This window comes from Asterias amurensis, chromosome 10 (assembly GCF_032118995.1).
Source record: "Asterias amurensis chromosome 10, ASM3211899v1".
Taxonomy (NCBI): domain Eukaryota; kingdom Metazoa; phylum Echinodermata; class Asteroidea; order Forcipulatida; family Asteriidae; genus Asterias; species Asterias amurensis.
The window spans coordinates 15,625,806-15,645,292 of record NC_092657.1 but is presented as its reverse complement, the minus strand read 5'-3'; the positions used below and the strand labels follow the sequence as shown (position 1 = coordinate 15,645,292).

Genomic DNA, 19,487 nt, shown 5'->3' with positions numbered 1-19,487 from the left:
AAGAGTTGATGTTTCTACCGATGACCATTACATAAACGATAAATTGGTTATATTGTGTATTAAATAAAGATTTCGGTTTTGTGGGTCGTCATACTTTGTATAAATCAAAACCTACGGAAATAAGAACGAAACAATTTTGTAAAACAACGTTGTGCTTGCTTTTGTAGCTTTAAATAAAACGCAAAGGCAGTGATAACATTTAACCGACACAGGTAGTTATTGTATGACATTTAAACGAGTCAATTTTGTTTTATGAAACCGAAAAGAAGACCCCACAGAAATAAAAACAATAAATTACTAAACAATGTTTAGGTTTATAAAAAATGAAATGAATTGTACTGTTTTTATTTCAGTTATTCTGCATTACATAATAACCTTTACAAAACTTAGTTAAACAAAATAACTAATACAAAACAACACTTCAAATTAAAACCACCACAATTATTACAACGCTGCCTCCGATACCTTAAGACTATGAGTGGATGGTGCGTTTCTGAAGTTGTATCCGGTATGTGTTTTGCTTTCATCAGCCCTTTTCACACTATAGTTATTCCCCGGGAAATAAGCGGGCAATTTTGGTCGATCTTTTCACATTACAAATGAAATATCAGATATTACTTTTTTCCCGGAAAATAATTAACCCTGCACAGGGGTAGGGTAAAGGGGGTTAACCCCGGTGTAACTTTTTATTTCGGGGAAAACAGCTGGTGAGAACAAAAGCGGGTTTAACTTACCCTAACCTTCGCATGGGCTAACATGTTTACCACATTTCCTGGGGTTTGATTATAAGTGTAAAAAGTCCATGAAATAGTTCTCCCTTCAGTTACCAAGTTTGGATAATGAGAATGGTTGCTGGGGTGGTGGTTAGGGAAAACACTCCAGGGATTTTCCCAGAACGTTATTTACCGGGAACTGGCTCTGTAGTTTGGAAAGGTCTATGGTTGAGGTGCGAGTATTCTGAACTTGTCTAGAATCGCTTTCAATCAAGCTGTTGTTTTTTCCCCCTTTTTCAGATAAGCATTTAACCACAAATAATGCTACCGAAACCATTTTCGGCGGTCGGTCAAAGTCTCAATGAATAAATCCACTAAATTTATACCTTTTACAAAATTATCAAACAGGAATAGCTGTTCGTGTCCATACAAGAACAGCTCTTCGTTTCCATACCGATTCATAACAACCATATACACAATATAAGTAGACTTTTGACAATGCATGCAAATTATCGTAAAGAATGAAACAGTCAACACAATATAACATGTAAAGAAAGCAAAGTGTATCTATCAGCCTCTCCCTATTATCGTTACCAATAAGGGTTTTATGCTAAATTTATTTTAAGTAATAACCAATAGCGTCCACTGCCTTTAATAGTAAAAAAAAAACATGAGAAACGGCTCCCTCTGAAGTAACAAAGTTTTCGACAAAGAAGTAATTTTCAAAGAATTTGATTTCGAGACCTCAGAATTAGATTTTGAGGTCCCGAAATCAAACATCTAGAATCACACAATTTCGTGTGACAAGCTTATTTTTTCTTTCCATTATTATCTCGCAACTTCGACAACCAATTGAGTTCAAATTATCACAGGTTTGTTGTTTTGTCCATGTTGAGATACATAAAGTGAGACGACTGGTCATTGACAATACTAAAAGTGTTCAGAGTCATTTAACAAGATTATACCATCTAAAGAAAGTACATTTTTTACAAACAAAAATATACTGCAAAGATACGTTTTCAACGATTTTACAAAACTTAGTATCTTTAAAATCATACTAATACAATTCTTAACAGTAATACACAGCTCTTTTAAAACGCATATACAATACACCCTCAACAGTTTATATCAAGTAAATCATTGTTCTTATTCGTGCGCGTTCCAAACATGCATAGTTCGGTACGGGTTACCCAAACGTCTTTTTTCCCCGTTTCAACAGTTAGATCGAATCCTATAGCAACCGTTTCACACCTATGTTAGACAAAATATTCACAACAGTAATACACAGCTCTTTTAAAGCACATAATGCAATACACCTTCAACAGTTATATCAAGTAAATCATTATTATAATTCGTGCGCGTTCCAAAAATAGACAGTTCCGTACATCTCCCCAAAACGGTTCTTTTGTCAGTTAAAGCGAATCTGAAAGCAACCGTTTCATAAGTTGTCTTGAAAAGCACAATGGGAAAAAAAAATTATACTTAACTGTGATTTTAGCTAACAGGGGAGCGACACATAAATATGAAAGCCAGATGGATTTAAGGTATGCGGATGCAGCAGGGTGCAACATGATTTCCATTTGATCTTAATTTACAAAAGAGATGTTGGCTTAAAGGAACGTTACAGAATTTGTACGAAACAAAATCGTGAAGTTCACAGATTTACATCAAACTCACACGGTCTAATTGTGACCCAATAGGCTGATCGATATCAAACTTCTACAGGTTTGTCAGTTTATGTATAATATGGTGATTACATAGATTGCTTACACTGCCAGCAAATGTTTTGTTAGCAAAACCAATTATGTAATGTTCCTTTAATTGCAGTTACTCTATTCGAGAATCAACATCTGACAAGGTCTATGGTTCATGAAACAGGAAGGCGTGCATTGATGGAGCTTCGTTACCTTTTCAAAACTAAGGTTTCGGCAAGATTTCAAACGACTTTGATTTTGAGACCTCATAATTAGATTTTGAGGTCCCGAAATCAAGTATTCGAAAGCACACAACTTCGTGTGACAATAATGTTTTTCTTCCATTATAATATCTCGCAACTTCGACGACCAATTGAGTTCAAATTTTCACTAGTTTGTTATTTTGTGCAGTTGAGTTATTTTGTACACTAAGTGGGAAGACTGGTCTTGACAGTTACCATTAGTGTCCAGTGTTTTTAAATGGAATTGGGTATACATTTTAAATATTGTGAATAACATGAATTACGTGTCAAGAGTTAAGGGAGTTTGAAATAGTTTTCATTTCGTTATAGCGATGATAGAAGGTTTTGCCTTCTGAGTTTGAAAGAAAGCATGTCCGTTTTACCTTTAGATTGCCGAAAAAGGGCAACTACAAAGTATAAACAGATATTAAAACGCCCCTCAGTACCATACATAGTGTCTGAAAAAAAATGTAATCCATAACTTGTTTTTTAATATAAAATACGGCTTGCCCTATTAAATCATCAGCCTCGAACAAAACATCAATTTTAAGTTGCTATGATTTTTGTTTAAGATCTTGCATCAGCCTTCTTATGAAACAACTAACTAAATATAGCAATATACTACAGTGTTATTCACTACCCAATAAACTGGTCCGGCAGCCCAGCGTCTACAATTATATTCATTTTAGCTTGTAACTACACTGTCAGGCCAATAGTAGTTACTTATTCATGGAACCACTGATGAAGCGTCTTGGTATTCATTGGTCTGCTCATCCTGTTCGTCAACAAGTGGAAAGTGTTCGTCGTCCAGATCGCCATCTTGCTCTCTCGTGCAGCGTCTTCGGCACCTTCTATACATCTGCACCGATGCATTTCTTATACAAGCAAAGCATCCATGTCTCGAAAGAGTCTTGATGCCAGTCCAGACGGAGCTTACTAAAATACAAGAACATACGAATGGTGCAATAGTAGAACAATTTAAAAGCAACCTTTTCATATTTTGTTTGAGTTTGTTTATGTACACAGCGCCACCCCCCCCCCCCCACAAACCATTCCCCCTTTTTGGCAATATACTCTCTGTAGAATCAATGTTTCGGGGTGTGCGTGTGCGACTTTAGGAAGTTTAATTGGTCAAAATGGGGCTCTTTAACAGACGTATTGTCGTTTTTTCTTTACAACCGTGTGTGAAATCGGAGTGACAAGAGATCATGTTTATCAATTGGCGACTCGTGTAGCCAATTATAAGTGATCTTGTAATCTATATCATAGCGCCTTTTGGTCACTTATTTTTCAAGTCATCGTCAATCTTACTTATGGGTACACAAACACTCCTTACATCGTAAAATGTTGATGAAACCGTTTCAAAATGTGTGTGAGTTATTTATGGATTTGTTTTAGATTGGCATTGTAACATACGAGTGAAGTGTGGGATGGAGTAACATGCTAGTATTAAATGTAACCGATATATCTGGTTGTAACCGTATGAGGGCGTGTGCGAACCAAAATAACATCTTGCAAAATATGTTTAATGGCAAGATTTCTGTTATGTCACCGGTTTGTTTGTGTGTTTTGTATTTGATATTCATGCAAGAAAACAACACACATGCATTAGAAATAAATTAAAAGTGCAGTTGTGATAAACCCAATTGTTTACTTACTTGCAACGAAAACAATAATGATGAGATTAAGAAGAACTAACGCAGTTGAAAGAATTCCCTTTCTATCATCTGCAAGTGGCCCATCGTCATTTGGAATGAGGAGCAAGGACGCCGCCAGCATGTTTATGAAGATGATCCCAAGTGAGCACAACTGAAGCCGCTGTTCAATTGCATCCTTCATTGGTTTCAGGTAGGCGTGGATGAGCAAGAAGAAGACAGACAAGAAGACAGACACAAAGAGTGTGAAGTGGTCCTCGGGTCCGAACAGCAGTATGAAGAGCGTCTGCAGGATCTTACGGGTAAGTTCAATGATCTCCCAGTACCAGAACTCGGCTTTGTAGTTTTCACACAAAAAACTCTGCCAGCTAATTTTCGCATCTGGCTCTGAGGTGTCATGAAATACAGTCGCATCTGACTCTGTGACAAGGTTATTAAAGTCATCTGTCCTATCATGGGTGACAACAAACGGTACTTGACCCGAATTCTGACTCGACACGGGTGCTTCTGTATCCTCTATCCCATCATTGGAGGTACCGGGCTCTGAGGTGTCATGAAATACAGTCGCATCTGACTCTGTGACAAGGTTATTAAAGTCATCTGTCCTATCATGGGTGACAACAAACGGTACTTGACCCGAATTCTGACTCGACACGGGTGCTTCTGTATCCTCTATCCCATCATTGGAGGTACCGGGCTCTGAGGTGTCATGAAATACAGTCGCATCTGACTCTGTGACAAGGTTATTAAAGTCATCTGTCCTATCATGGGTGACAACAAACGGTACTTGACCCGAATTCTGACTCGACACGGGTGCTTCTGTATCCTCTATCCCATCATTGGAGGTACCGGGCAACACTTGATCTGAATCCTGACTCGAAACGGATGCTTGATCTTCTCCACTGGTGGTTTTTATTTTGCTATACCACAGAAGAATGAACAATGCGAGCGGGAAACCCACAACGTACACCATAGCTGTTTGGGCGGCATAGTTGTAAACATTGTGTTCTGTGCTCTCACAGTCTATTGCGTAATCATACCTCAGCAAGGTGATGTTGAGTTCTTTATCCTCATCCATGTAAAACAGCTTACACCCAGTCGGCAACAGAGTGATAACAACGCTGCATACGCTTGGGTACGACAGAAAGAGCAAAATGACGACAATAAGGAAACATCTTTGTTTACTTTTACTGAGATCATTTCTGCAGTGCGCAGGCAACCCTTGCGCGTCTCTTATGTAACATTTTCTGAATACATAGTAACAAAAAGCAACCAGAACAACAAATATGATGAAGCTGAAACCGACCAAGAATTCAATGTAAATATTGTGGTAGGTGAAATCCGGAATAAAGCATCGAGGACTAATCAACCAACCAACTATGCTAACCTCCATTGTCTTAAAGACTGATCCTAATGTCTGCAAATTCTTTGGCCAAGGAATGTCATCTAGAGCGGAAAATATTTCCCCCATGACCTGGCAAAAACCAACTACGATTTTCCCGCGTGCTAAGAAGACGCTCACGATATTTCGTTCATTCCGACGATGCCTTCTATACGCATCCCACACAAAGAAACAGACTACGAGGCAGACAACAAGCAAGATGCAGAAGACTTCTACAGCAAATAACGGCCACTCTGGACATTCCAAACAATGACCAAGCCAAGAATAATACTTGTTTGCACATTCGGAACACAGCCAGCCCTTGTAACCTTCACTGCAAGTTGAGTCGATACCGAATCCACCATTTGGACACACGTCGTCGCGTGGACATTTGTGTACCTTTGGTAACTTCCCGCTAAATTTCTGCGTGCTTCTGTCATACGAGTCTTTCATAATGCCTATATTGCTGACAAAATTCATATAGGAATCGTGGTTTTCCTGCGAGATATGGTCTTCTTGTGAGGTCCAGTTCCACGTCCACCAGTAGCCCGGACGAAGATGTTGATATTCCCCGGAGCAGTTGATCCCTTCGTGGGGACACTGATGACATTCGCCAAACCGGTCAGTGCGGTAATAGTTGTCCACACATGGACAAGCCCGGAACCCTGCAGCGGTACTTTTATCTGTTCCTGTTGGACACACCTTGCAATCAGTAGCTCTCGTGCCAGGTGAAGCTTCAGGCGAGACGTACGTTCCTTTATTGCATATTTCACAGTTGAAATCGCCATTCGAATACTGACCAGTTTTGCTTTGGTAAAACCCACCTGTGGAGTAAACATATGTGCCATTAGAACAGCATTGATGCTGCTCTCACACTGTGGCGAATACTCTTGCGAATGTGAACATTTGAAGATCGCGATGAGTTTACCCAAAAGTTGCGATTGTTAAAGGGAAGGAACACGTTTGGTAGTTGTCAAAGACCAGTCTTATCACTTGGTGTATCCCATCATAACCATTCAATAACAAGCCTGTGAAAATTTGGGCTCAATTGGTCATCGAAGTTGCGAGGAAATGATGAAAGTCAAAACACCCTTGTTGGACGAATTTGTGTGCTTTTAGATAAGAATAAAAGACTTCTAGCTGGAAGTCTTTCATTATTTTAGTGAGAAATAACCTCTTTCTCAAAAACTAAGTTACTTCAGAGAGTCATTTCCCATAATGTTTTATACTATCAACAGCTCTCCAATGCTCGTTACCAAGTCAGTTTTTAAGTTAATATTTGTTTTGAGTAACTACCAAACGTGTACCTTCCCTTTAAGTGAATATTTTCATACTTCACAGTTCAAACCGTCATTCGAATACTGACCAGTTTTGCTCTGGTAAAACCCACCTGTGGAGTAAATAGATGTGGTAGTTACCATAACCTGTCTTAACGAATCCACTTTTAGAAAATGTTGGTTTACATATGGCCGGGATTGTAGTCCTTAAAATGTTGCTTGCCGAGGTGCTTGGAATCATTTACGGGTGAAGTCACCTTGTTCGCGCAATTTGCCTTAACTAATTCTAGTATTTCGCTTTACTTTCGGAAATTAGACCAAGACAAACAAAAACTTATTTGACAGGAATAAAACAGCAGATATTTTATTATGCTGACGTTTCTCTGGTTGTTGAGTGGCTCAATGTTATAGAGTTGCTGATATTAGGCAAAACATTTTGCTTTTTAAAAATGCAGAAATTGAGCAGAATACCTGGATTTACAACTTGTACAAAATGAGGAATGGTATTTACTGTGTTTAGCTGTTTTTTTTTTTTGTGTTGAAAAAGCTATATTTGGTCTGGTCCTGGGCCAATGGCTTTTTACAGAAAAGAATTGCAGCGCTTACGTTATCAGGGAATTGTGCTAATACGCTAAGCGTATTTAACAGCTTAGCAGGGAATGTGTTATTGAGCGTCACGATTCGCACATTTTTTGTTTTACTACATGTGACTAATTGTGCTCAACTCCTGTGGAACTTTCACTGCAAAAACATTGAGTTAAAATTGTTATTAGTATTCGCAGGATAACCGTGCTTTATAGTTACTTGTGCAAAAGTAGGCCGGGGCGACTAGTGTGTTTTAGTGTTAAAGTCGCGACTAAGAGGTTTCGCAAGCGTGCGGATACAGATACAGATACGGATATGATAACCGTATCCTTCTACGTCAGCTTGTGTTTAATTTTGTTTCGCAAACTAAAGATACGGATATGCGAACCGTATCCGTTCACATCAGCCACGTGTTGAATTTTGTTTCGCAAACTATAGGTATGTTTCACTTGAGTGCGCTCGCATTCATCATGAGTGTTTTTCTGACATATACATGACCGATTAGAGACCCCGTGTTTTATACACTGCATTTTCTAGTCGTTTTGTTTGCAAATGACTTAACAAATTATATCTATATCAAGCACGATGTGAAAGCTATTCCGTTGAAAATGTTTTTGTTCTGGGGAAAAAAAAAACAAGTAAAAGTTTGCAAAACAGTATCCGTTTATCTACGACGTGTATGAACTCCCGTATCCGTTACGAACGTGTATGCAAAATACGATACTCATGGATACGCGTCACAGGAACACACATAGTGTCGACGTATCGGTACTTGTCATCGCTGCAAACCGAGCTCTTCGGTGTGAATACACACTCACGAATCGAGGACTTTTAGCACAGCGAGGACGTCCTCGCTTTGAAAAATTGTGATAAATGCAGCATTATAGCCAGTTTGGACGCCACTGAGATATCTAAGCTTTTGGGACTAATCCTCGGTTTACGTCATTTACGAGAGGAGTATGTGTGAGTTAACACAATTCTGTTGCCGGAGCGGTGGGTTAGCACTCTTGGATGGTTACATCGCCCTCTGTTGATATGAAGTATCCTTCTTGTAGGTAGTAGAGGCGGCCATTTCTAAATCTGAACTCATTTATGCATGACGGTTAGCTTATTCGATTTGAGTCGGGTAGCGTGGCCGGTTGCAGCTGTCATGGGGACGCATCATAAACATGGAGTGCATTGCATCCACCAGGACCCTAGAGTCAACCATTCGACCCATGGCAGCTCTCGAGAGAAGACAAGAAATGGTGAGTGACCTGAGTGTAAATAAATTTCCATGTGATGTAGGCCTAAATAAATCCTTACTGTACTGACTACATCACTATACTATCCTATATACAGTCGTTTGACCAGTTAACAATTCCTTACACTTGTCAACAAACACATAGTTAAATGATTTAGGACATGACCAATTTATGTTTATGGTTGTTTCTTTCTTGTTAGTAACTAAGCCGCCACTCTGGAATTCGGAGTTAAAAGGGGAAACTAAAACCTAATATAGTTTTAAACTCCATGAAAGACATTTTTCACAAGAGTAAATACTCATGTTGCATATTGTATCACCCCTGCGGTATCATAGAATCGTCCAAGTGCGTTGAAAGACAACATGGCGGATATTGCCGTTCGTTACTAAATTCTGGGTCACAAACACCTTTTCTACAGTTACAAATACAATTGTTTCCACAGTTTTAAAGTGATTTGGGTGCATATGACTCTTGTGCATATATTGAATGTTTGACTTATGTTAAAATGTTCTGTGAAAGTGCACTGAAATATTGTTGTCGTGAGGGGTCGTGAGTTGTCGGTATTTAGTGCGACCCTTATGACATGTTCCACTAAACCGATCGACTTTTGTTCGATGAATAACGTATATGTGACATCATTTTTATGTCTTCTTTCTAGTATGAAGAAGGGGACAGCGTCATGGCACTGTGGCCTCCAAACTCGTCATGGTATCCAGCTGTAATCACCTCCATAACCAAAGGTATTTAAAGCCATTGCACCCTTTCGGTACATAAAAAAAAGGAACAGTTCACAGATTTACAAATAATTTACAGGGTTTACAGAAGGTAATGGTGAAAGACTTCTCTTGAAATATGAGTCCATGAAATGCTTAACTTTTTGAGACAACGGTAAAACTATATAAATTCTCGTTAACGAGAATTACGGATTTGTTATAAACACATGTCATGACACGGCGAAACGCACGAAAACAGGAGTGGGTTTTCTTGTTATTTTCTCCCGACTCCGATGTTCGATTGAGCCTAAATTTCCACAGGATTGTTATTTTAGATATACGTTGTGATACACGAAGTGTGGGACTTGGACAATACTGTTTACCGAAAGTGTATAATGGCTTTAAACAAGTATCATTACTTTTGTACTGTGGACACACGAAATGACAGTTCCACACCCTTATTGTGATCCACATTACGTGAAGAGCACGTTTTAAAGATGGCACAAAGTTGTATGTTTCCCCCAACCCCCAACCAAATGAAATGAAAATTAATCAACCGTTTGCCTCTCATTTTCCAGGGAAGTCACTAATCAAGTACTGTGTGCGTTACACTGATGATGGCATCACACGCCCCTTATTTGAGTACCAGGTGAGTATATGATGATGTCATGTATTAATTCCATCGACATTAATTGAATAACATGCTATGTGTCTTCATAATATTATATGTTCTGTACAATTGAGACGTTTTTCCAAGGTTGACGTGTTGAGGCAAACAAATGTCCTCTCTAAATGTAACAGAGTGCAAAAACACTTGCTGTTTACGGCAAGCGGCTCGCTTTATAGTAAAAGCTGGATAATAACCAATCCGTGCCACATTGAGTACAATGATCAACACAAATATGGCTCACAAAAGCGTGGTATTCGTTTTACCTCGTCGACAAACACGGTCGGCCATTTATGGGAGTCAAAACTTGGACTCCCATAAATGGCCGACCGTGTTCGTTCGCGACGTAACATGAAAACCGTGCAATTTGGAGTGATACTTGTGTGGATCATTATATTCTACTTGTAAAACATCTTTCTAACCATATGCATTTCATAAGAAACGGTTTCAAACGCTGTTCATAGACCAACTCGACCGATCCAAGGCAACGTGTTCCTTTAAGTTCTGACTAGCTTAGTGCTTATGTATTATTTGACTATCAATTTAAGGGCACGCTGATCCACTCAACCGTATATATTTAATTCGTGTCATAATCCTAATCATATCTCAGTGGTGTTAATTATGTCATTTATCTTTTCCTTGCTAGCTGGCCCATCAAACATCAGGTTTTCAGTCTGATACTTCAAGGTGTGTCAACCCCAACACCAATTGCAGGGATGACGATGACCCACAAGCTATTTTTCAGTCTGATCCTTCAAGGTCTGTCAACCCCAACACCAGTTCCTGGGATGACGATGACCCACAAGCTATGTTTCAGTCTGATCCTTCAAGTTGTGTCAACCCCAACACCAGTGCCTGCGATGACGATGACCCACAAGCTATGTTAGAAACTGCCGAGCTTCACCAAAGCAATGAAGCTGTAGGATGTGAAACAAATGATTCGAGTGAGAAGTGTGCCGTAACAGTCATGCAGACCGATAATGTCGGTAGACAAAGGAAATGGGACAAAAAACACTATTGCTTTTACTGTGATGAGCCTCAGGCCAAGTTACCTCGTCATCTTCAGTCGCGTCACAAAGAGGAGAGGGAAGTTGTAGAGATAGCATCGGAGACCGACGTTAGTGCCCGCAAGAAACTTCTGTTATACATCCGCAGTATTGGTAATCACAGACACAATTGCCAAGTCCTTAGAGAGGGAAAGGGTGTCCTTATTATAGTAAACAGACCAAATCATGAGGCATCTCCACACGCATATGGACCATGCATACATTGTTATGGCTATTACGTGCGTCTTGATCTTTGGCGTCATCAGTGCCCACTTAAGCCTGCGCTCCCTGCACAGACTGATGGTAGCAGTAGGAGAGGTCGTGTTAGGGGGCGAGTAGCTAACAAGAGTGATTTGTTAAAACCACCCCCTGCTGGTGTATCTTTCCAGTTGAACAAGGTTCTTAGTTCTATGAGGAGAGACAATGTTGGTCTGATTGTCAAGAATGATTCTTTGATTCTGGAAGTTGCCAAACGTGAATACCTTAGACTTGGCCACGATGTTACCCAACATGGCTACATTCGGAACAAACTACGAGAACTTGGTCGTCTTGTTATACAACTGAGACAAAACACCCACCAACCAAATGCATCACTGGAAGTATTCGTGCATCCCCGCCATCTGAATGATATCGTCAAGGCTGTTCATGATGTCGCCGGCTTCAGTGAAGGAAAACAGATGTATCACGTTCCATCTCTAGCACTCAAGATTGGACATTCCATCAAGAGATGTGCACTCATACTGCAAGCAAGTGCTTTAGAGTTTAATCTTAGGCAAAAAGCGGAACAGGCCGAACAGTTTAGGCAGTTATGTGAAATAAAGTGGCCAGAACTTGTGTCAACGCACGCCCACAGAACACTGTACCAAGGAAAGCGCAACAAACCTGCTGATCTCCCCACAAATGCAGATGTGGTGAAAATCCCATCGTTCCTTCATGAAACTGGCAACCGGGAAGTGCAGCTCCTACACTCTGCTAAGGGCCATGAAATTACACCAGCTTGGAAGAAATTGAATGAAGTCACACTGTGCCATCTCATTATCTTCAACCGCAGACGACAGGGGGAAGTATCCAAAATGAAACTTGAAGATTTTCAGAAGCGAAGTAGTGCAGCCATTGTGAATGGTGATTGCGTGATGACTGATCTTGAACGGCACCTCTGTAAAATGTTCAAAGTCATTGAAATAGTTGGTAAGAGGGGCAGAACTGTTCCTGTGCTTCTTGGTACTGATGTGATGGCGTGGTTGAAGGCTCTGGTCGCAAATAGAAATGCAGCTGGAGTGGCACAAGACAATATATTCTTATTCGCACGAAGTTGTTACGGAGGCTCAGGTCATATACGAGGAAGCGACTGTCTACGAGCATATGCAAATCAGGCGGGCCTTGAGAATACTGATAGCATGCGGTCTACAAAGCTTCGTAAACATGTAGCGACTGTTTCGCAAATTCTGGCCTGGAATGAACATCAGCTTGAAACACTTGCAGACTTCATGGGTCATGATTTGCGGGTCCATCGTGAGTACTACCGGTTGCCAGACACTGTCCAGAGGGTTACCAAACTGTCTAGACTCTTCCTCAGCTTGGAGAGAGGCAACTTGGTTTCGCAACATGGCAAATCTTTGGAGGAGTTGCATGTTACTGGAGGTAAACAAACCCGTTTTTAACTTGTCTTTCCAAATTAATTCAAACTGTGGTAACTCCCCCCCCATAACATTCATTCACTGTACAACCTCCCCCCCCCCCATCCCCCCCAATGGATTGGCCAACATGTTTAGGTGTGTGCGCCAAAAAGCAAGCATACCTAAATGTTACAATTGCTCTTTGTTTTTGGGGCATGATAACTCGGCCTGTGGCCGTCATCACCTAACCCCCCCCCATTTTGAACATCATTCACTGTACACCCCAAACCCCACACACCCAACCCAACGGATTGGCCCACATTTTTGTTTGTGTGCCAGAAAGCAATCAAAGCTAACTGTAGAAGTTTTATTTCTTTTTATTGCAGAAGGCTTCAGCAGCGATGAGGACAGCAGTGATTCAGGTGACTCGTGTGACCCAGCTTTGGAGGACAGTGTTGATGACAGTAAGTTTGTAATATTTGTGACTGCCTATATCTCTTGTAGGTCTCTTGCATATGCTTGTCCTATTCCCTGTTGACCGACCCCCCAGACCCAAATGCGATAAGATGCCAGACTCCGTTTGCTGTCAACAAATTTAAGGTGTCATGCACCACCAAAGTACAGTCATAACCTAAAGTCACTCTGTAAGCACAGCCGAGTGATTAGCCCTTTTCGGCAACTCATTTTGTACGGTAGCATGAAACAAGATGGCTGCTTCTTGTCAGGCATTTTCTGCAGGTACCTTTATCGCATTCTTTTGTGCTCAGTTGCGTATTGATTTACTCGAGGAGTAAATGTCACATCGGTAACATGAACATATTTAGGTTATGTATACGCCCCATTTGATTATGTTGACTAATTTACCTCTTCTTTCCTGTGTGTTGTAGGAAGGCCACCAACCCAAACGGATCCAGCTCCAAAAGATCGACAAGTCAAGCGTCGACAATTCAAGCGACGCCCCTGGACTGCCCAGGAAAAGAAAGACGTCACCGAGGGCTTGCAGAAACATTAAGGACTTTTGTAGAAACACGATGACACTTCAACAAATTTAAGGTCTCATGCACCACCAAAGTACAGTCATAACCTAGAGTGACTCTGTAGGCACAGCCAAATTATTAGTCTAGACCTTTGGCCTGCCCCCCCCCCCCCCCAGGAACAAGAAAATACATGTACCACCCCCAACAACATTTCCTAGAAGGCCAGTATACACATTGACATTAGTGAACCGCAAGAACAAGGATTCATGTGTTATGTCCTCACATCGATAGGTACCATTCGACTTTTGGCAATGTCCTCCATTGGATAGTATGAAAAGTATGTCCTCAATCTGCAGTGTACACATGTATTGGTGTATCTGTATGTGTATCCGTACACTTGCGAAACCTCTGTTTTATTAGAGTTGCGACTACTGTTTTTCTCAACTCCGTTATAATTGTGCCCACACGTTGACTACAAAAATAGTCCCGACTACCTGTTTGGTGAAGCACATTGCGGCACAAATCTTGAGAATCCGTAACTTATCTCGACAAGTGTCGTAGTTGGGTTTGAAGTGTGACTGGTCGAGTAGTAAATTTCACTGGTCACCAGGCCTATTATGATGGGAACTTGCATAATGAAAAATCTTGCGCGAAGGGGCCCAATGTCATGCTCTGCTCTGGAAGCAAAGATTCAGTGCTAAGCAGAAATAGATAATTCTGTGCTTACGTCAAGCGAAATACACTGCTTAGCAAGGATTTCTTATTTTTTTGTGTGCTTCCAAGCTCGCACATTATATTCCGCGCTTACAAGTTTTTACATTTATTCAACTTTAGGGACCACTCATCTTATATATAACTTTTAAACCGTCTGTAGTTAAAGACTCCTTTTTAAAAAAATGTGACCTTAAGTTGACCTCTACTTCCGGGTCAACCGCAAGTGGGACCATATCTCAATAAGTACACGGCCGATTTTTAGACTGTTTGTGGTTATAGACTCCTTGGGGATTTGAGATAAATTGCAAAAAAAACGTGACTCCAAATTGCACTCTTGAGATATGGTCCCACTTCCGGGTCAACCGGAAGTAGGACAATATCTCAATAAGTACATGGCCGAATTTAAGACTGTTTGCAGTTATAGACTCCTTAGGGATTAGAGATTAATTTTGAAAAACCATGACCTAAAGTTTAACTGTAGTTCCGGGTCAACCGGAAGTGGGACCATATTTTAAGAACTACACAATCTTTTTTTGATCATTTTTTTCAGTTATAGACTCCTTAGGCATTAAACAATAAACTTTGACCCGAACTTGACCTCTACTTCCGGGTCAACCGGAACTGGGACGTATTTAAAGAACTACACAACCGATTTTCATTTTTTTTTCATAATAGTGACTTTGATAAACCGTGACCTCGTGTTGACCCCTACTTCCGGGTCAAGCGGAAGTGGGACCATATCTCAAGAACTACTAAACATTTTTCAAACCTTTTTTTCAGAGTATAACTCCTTGGTCATTGAAGCACATAATCAAAGCAAAACAACACGGAACAGCTTTGTGTTTGTTCACAAACACCTAATGTCTAGTTTCATTTTGTGTCTTTCAGAGGGGTGGGTGGCTCAAATTGATTAATTTAATTTAATTTGAACCACCCACCCCTTTGAAAGACACAAAATGTAAATTATTATGGCTCATAAAATTAGGTGTGTGGTTCAAATTGATTAATTTAGCACTTTAAATGTGCAATAAACTTGTCCCATGTTGTCAACAATACACTATGATTAACATGCTAACAACATTCAACTTGGTGAGCAGAAATATGAAGAAAAAAAAAACCAAAAAAAACAAACAGAAGCCTACATGTACACTTCCATAATAATGACAACACACAAAATGTATGTATTTGCAAACAAAAATAGTTTATTTTTTGAGTTTAAAATATCAAAATTGAAAAAAGGTTGCCTAGTTATAGCGAAATCATCTGAACATTCAGTCTTCAAATAAAGTTAACTGTACAACCTTGTCAACGCCCCCTATAAAAACAAATGAGCCATGTTATGTACCAAGTTAGCTGTGGTTCTCTTTGTAAATTAAATTATACATTAAACGAATATAATAAAATCATTGTGTACAGACCATGTCATTCTGTTTTCAAACAAAGTTGATTGTACTACCCTGGTTACCCTGTTTACACAGCTAGCGCAGAAATTTAGCGTTTGGACAAAAGCAGAGAACGGTGATCATAGCGCAGAATTTGGTGGTGAACAGATCCATGAACCTGAGCACAGGTCATTCTGTCTTTAAACAAAGTTGATTCTACTACCGTGGAACCCCCCCCCCCCCCCACCAAAAAAAAATAATACAAAATATCAATGTGTACAGGCTAGGGCCCAATTTCATGGATCTGCTTACTGTTAACAAAGAATCGGCACTTGCGGAAGCAGGGAATTGTGTGCTTACATCAAGCGTGTTTCACAGGTTACCAGCGAATTTTGGCTTTTGCGGGTCATGGATGCATACTCTGTTTATACCAGGCATTCTACGTTTACACAGCTAGCGCAGAAATTTAGCGTTTGGATAAAAGCAGAGAACGGTGATTATAGCACAGAATTTGGTGGTGAACAGATCCATGAAACTGGGCACAGGTCATTCTGTCTTCAAACAAAGTTGATTCTACTACCTTGGAACCCCCCCCCCCCCCAACCAAAAAAATATAATACAACATATCAATGTGTACAGGCTAGGGCCCAATTTCATGGATATGCTTACTGTTAAGAAAGAATCGGCACTTGCGGAAGCAGGGAATTTTGAGCTTACATCAAGCGTGTTTCACAGGTTACCAGCGAATTTTGGCTTTTGCGGGTCATGGGTGCATACTGAGTTTATACCAGGCATTCTACGCTTACACAGCTAGCGCAAAAATTTACCGTTTGGACTTAAGAAGAGAACGGTGATTATAAGCGCAGAATTTGGTGGTGAACAGAGCCATGAAACTGGGCACAGGTCATTCTGTCTTCAAACAAAGTTGAATCCACTACCTTTGAACCCCCCCCCATCTTTTTCCGGCTGGTGAAGGTTGATGTCAATGACACGGGGTTACACATCAGCTGCGGAAGGAGTTGTTTTCATGTCTTGTCACCCTGCTGACAAAGAACAAGTGCATTGCGCATGCATTCTTTGCGTATCTGTTTTATGAAAAGAAATGTGGGATTTCTTAAAAATTTACATGGCAGAAATACAATCTCTTTAAGGTTTGACGTAACACCATGTAATGACAATCTCTCTGTGAGTTGGCGTAGTTTAGAAAAGAACCTTACATGAGTTAACGCAAAACCAGAACATAAGGAGTCCACATGCAACAACAGCAAGGGGGCAAATTTTCTTTATGTCTGATAGAAAGCCTGACCTCCACCCCACCCCCCTCCCCCAGATCTACATCTAGTACAAACCTGTTCAGGTGCAGATCGGGGGGAAGGGGGCGGTGGCTTGCCGATTCAACACCCCATCCCCTCCCCCTCTACCGTGAACAGTCTTCAAAGGGGCAGCTGAAAAACTAAAAATGAAGAAATCATCTGTTCCACTGAAAATGTGCATGCTTACTACTTACCGAAAGTGCTATTGACAAGTGGTTCTGTATTGTTTTGATGGAGGGTGAACGACTGAGAATCTTACGTCTCCATTTATAGTTCTGGCTAGCATGTCTCCGTCCTGCATTGTCTTCGTCCTGCATTCGCATTGTAGTGTAGAGCTGCGAGTTATTTTTGTACAAAAACATATAAAAACTAGTGCTGAAAAAGAACTGGGCCTTATTTTACAAATTTAAATATAGTAAACACTCCATGTAATTAACCGTGTCAAGCCAATTAACAACAATTATAGGAAAACTTTACACTAAACTTCTATGGAATTGGTAATTTCTGAATTAGGAAAAAAAAACCTGAATGACCATGGATGGGCAATTAAATGGATGGGAGTTTGAACATATTTTTGAGCTGTGCCTAAACAAAAAAAGAGTGAACAATTCTTAGGCAGCTTTGGCAAAAACAATGTCCAGCAATCCAGCATAGACCAAAACAAATAAATGTCAGCAAGGCCAATAAACTGTTAATTGTAACAGTCAACTTTTTAAATGGATTAATATAGTATTCACACATGGTTGAGCATGAACATGCCAGAAAGTGTAAACCAGGGCATAAACATGCCAAAAGCACTAGGGTGGCTACATGGATGTACATTACATCACTAAACAGAGTCAATACACTATGTAGCCATTTTAGGGTAGTCAGGTCAGATTCAGAGCATGCACATCGTGTCATTTGACAACAAGTTGATTGTTCCTTGCATGAAAAGAGTAGAGATTGTTTACTATTTGTCTTATTGCATGTCTTGGGCCTGAATTAATAATGGAGATAGACTTCTCAGTACAGTAGTAGATGCTTTTTTTATTTTTGTATTAACAAGTACTTACAAGGCTTCTCTCCCTCTCTTTTCTGTAATGCCACTTGATTATTTTGCTGTTCCACGGCCACTTGCGACCAGGGCCAAGCCGACGACCCCGCCGACGTCGTAGCATGCACAAGCAGCACTGGCTGGGGCCTGGTGGTAGTAAATCCCCCTGAATTCTCTCGATGTTTAGCTTTAAATTTCGGGATCGATCCAGTCTTCTTACACACATTTTGAAACTTCTAGTGCATCCACAAACAACCAAATAGTCGGCAGTAGTATAGCTGATACACTAAAAACAAAAAGCTTCGTAACACGCACGCCTATAGTATGTATGAAAACGCATACACAACACACGGAGTAACATGGCGTAATCTTTGTTTACTCTCGTTGCTTCATGGGTATGACATCATCACTTTTTGACCACGTTTATTGCGTTCGCTGGTTTACAAATCCGCTTGGATTTCAGTGTTGGTTTAATAGCCGGGAACCAGTACGGGGCGGGAAATTTCAAAATCGAAGAATCGAGGTCAATTTTTTTCGGGATAATTGTAGCCAAATTATTTGGAGAAAAACATGACCAGTACAATGAATTGATAGCTGAACACAACATTAACAAGTTCTGATAGTGATTTTAATGAAGGAGTACCGTTAACACCGATCTTTAAACACATGTCATGACACGGCGAAACGTGCGAAAACAAGGGTAGGTTTTACCGTTATTTTCTCCCGACTCCGATGACTGATTGAGCCTAAATTTTCACAGGTTTGTTATTTTATATAACTTATAAGTTGTGATACACGAAGTGTGGACCTTTAGACAATATTGTTTACCGAAAATGTCCAATGGCTTTAAGGCTCAATACGAATTCCGTTATGAATCCGTCTCTTTTCACTAAGTTCCCCCTAATTTTGTGTATTTTTTTATATTTTTATTTGTTGCTACATAAATAAATAACGAAAACAATTTATAAAACTATAAAACCAAAAATAAATGAAAAAATATATACAAACAACACACAAATTAAAGGATGTTCCAATTGTGCGGCGATCTGGTAATGATTTTTGTATATGTTTGAGGGAACAAACAAATATTTCTAGGGAAGAAGCAAATATCTTTAGGGAATGAAATGATTTTGAGGAAACGTAGCATCGTTTCAAGTAAACGAAAACAAGAAACGAATTAATTTTTCGACGGAATGCAATAGTATTTCGAAGGAAAAAAATAAGTGTTTATT

At 40.1% G+C, this 19,487-nt stretch overlaps 4 protein-coding genes across 4 annotated transcripts in view; 2 read left to right on the top strand and 2 right to left on the bottom strand.

Moving 5' to 3' along the window:
• Nucleotides 1–313: 313 nt before the first annotated feature.
• The window catches only part of LOC139942912 (uncharacterized), a 52,671-nt gene continuing 33,497 nt past the window's right edge, over nucleotides 314–19,487 (bottom strand). Inside the window, exons 18-19 of the mRNA XM_071939732.1 lie at nucleotides 4,308–6,509; nucleotides 314–3,585 (exon numbers count right to left, since the gene is read on the bottom strand). Coding sequence (XP_071795833.1) covers nucleotides 3,377–3,585; nucleotides 4,308–6,509 — 2,411 coding nt within the window. The 3' untranslated portion in view covers nucleotides 314–3,376. The remainder of the gene's footprint in view (nucleotides 3,586–4,307; nucleotides 6,510–19,487) is intronic.
• LOC139943394 (uncharacterized) lies at nucleotides 8,430–11,335 on the top strand. Its single transcript, XM_071940205.1, has 5 exons — nucleotides 8,430–8,794; nucleotides 9,450–9,531; nucleotides 10,083–10,153; nucleotides 10,818–11,288; nucleotides 11,327–11,335. Exons 1-5 carry the CDS (start codon nucleotides 8,717–8,719, stop codon nucleotides 11,333–11,335), a joined length of 711 nt encoding a protein of 236 aa, XP_071796306.1. The 5' UTR covers nucleotides 8,430–8,716.
• Nucleotides 11,373–13,845, top strand: LOC139943393 (uncharacterized). Its single transcript, XM_071940204.1, has 3 exons — nucleotides 11,373–12,858; nucleotides 13,220–13,297; nucleotides 13,721–13,845. Exons 1-3 carry the CDS (start codon nucleotides 11,628–11,630, stop codon nucleotides 13,843–13,845), a joined length of 1,434 nt encoding a protein of 477 aa, XP_071796305.1. The 5' UTR covers nucleotides 11,373–11,627.
• On the bottom strand, nucleotides 16,582–19,130 carry LOC139942914 (uncharacterized). Its single transcript, XM_071939735.1, has 3 exons — nucleotides 18,275–19,130; nucleotides 17,414–17,554; nucleotides 16,582–16,991 (listed from the first exon to the last, which is right to left on the bottom strand). Exons 1-3 carry the CDS (start codon nucleotides 18,479–18,481, stop codon nucleotides 16,932–16,934), a joined length of 408 nt encoding a protein of 135 aa, XP_071795836.1. The 5' UTR covers nucleotides 18,482–19,130; the 3' UTR covers nucleotides 16,582–16,931.

Excerpts from the sequence above, each read along its gene's own strand:
- LOC139943394 (XM_071940205.1), top strand. The coding sequence starts at position 8,717 with ATGGAGTGCATTGCATCCACCAGGACCCTAGAGTCAACCATTCGACCC. Across the intron at positions 8,795-9,449 it reads TCGAGAGAAGACAAGAAATG|TATGAAGAAGGGGACAGCGT; the intron begins GTGAGTGACCTG and ends TCTTCTTTCTAG. Across the intron at positions 9,532-10,082 it reads AATCACCTCCATAACCAAAG|GGAAGTCACTAATCAAGTAC; the intron begins GTATTTAAAGCC and ends CTCATTTTCCAG.
- LOC139943393 (XM_071940204.1), top strand. The coding sequence starts at position 11,628 with ATGAGGAGAGACAATGTTGGTCTGATTGTCAAGAATGATTCTTTGATT. Across the intron at positions 12,859-13,219 it reads GGAGTTGCATGTTACTGGAG|AAGGCTTCAGCAGCGATGAG; the intron begins GTAAACAAACCC and ends TTTTTATTGCAG. Across the intron at positions 13,298-13,720 it reads GGAGGACAGTGTTGATGACA|GAAGGCCACCAACCCAAACG; the intron begins GTAAGTTTGTAA and ends TGTGTGTTGTAG.
- LOC139942914 (XM_071939735.1), bottom strand. The coding sequence starts at position 18,481 with ATGTGTGTAAGAAGACTGGATCGATCCCGAAATTTAAAGCTAAACATC. Across the intron at positions 17,555-18,274 it reads AAGAGAGGGAGAGAAGCCTT|CTCTACACTACAATGCGAAT; the intron begins GTAAGTACTTGT and ends AATAACTCGCAG. Across the intron at positions 16,992-17,413 it reads ACTTGTCAATAGCACTTTCG|ATACGCAAAGAATGCATGCG; the intron begins GTAAGTAGTAAG and ends TTCATAAAACAG.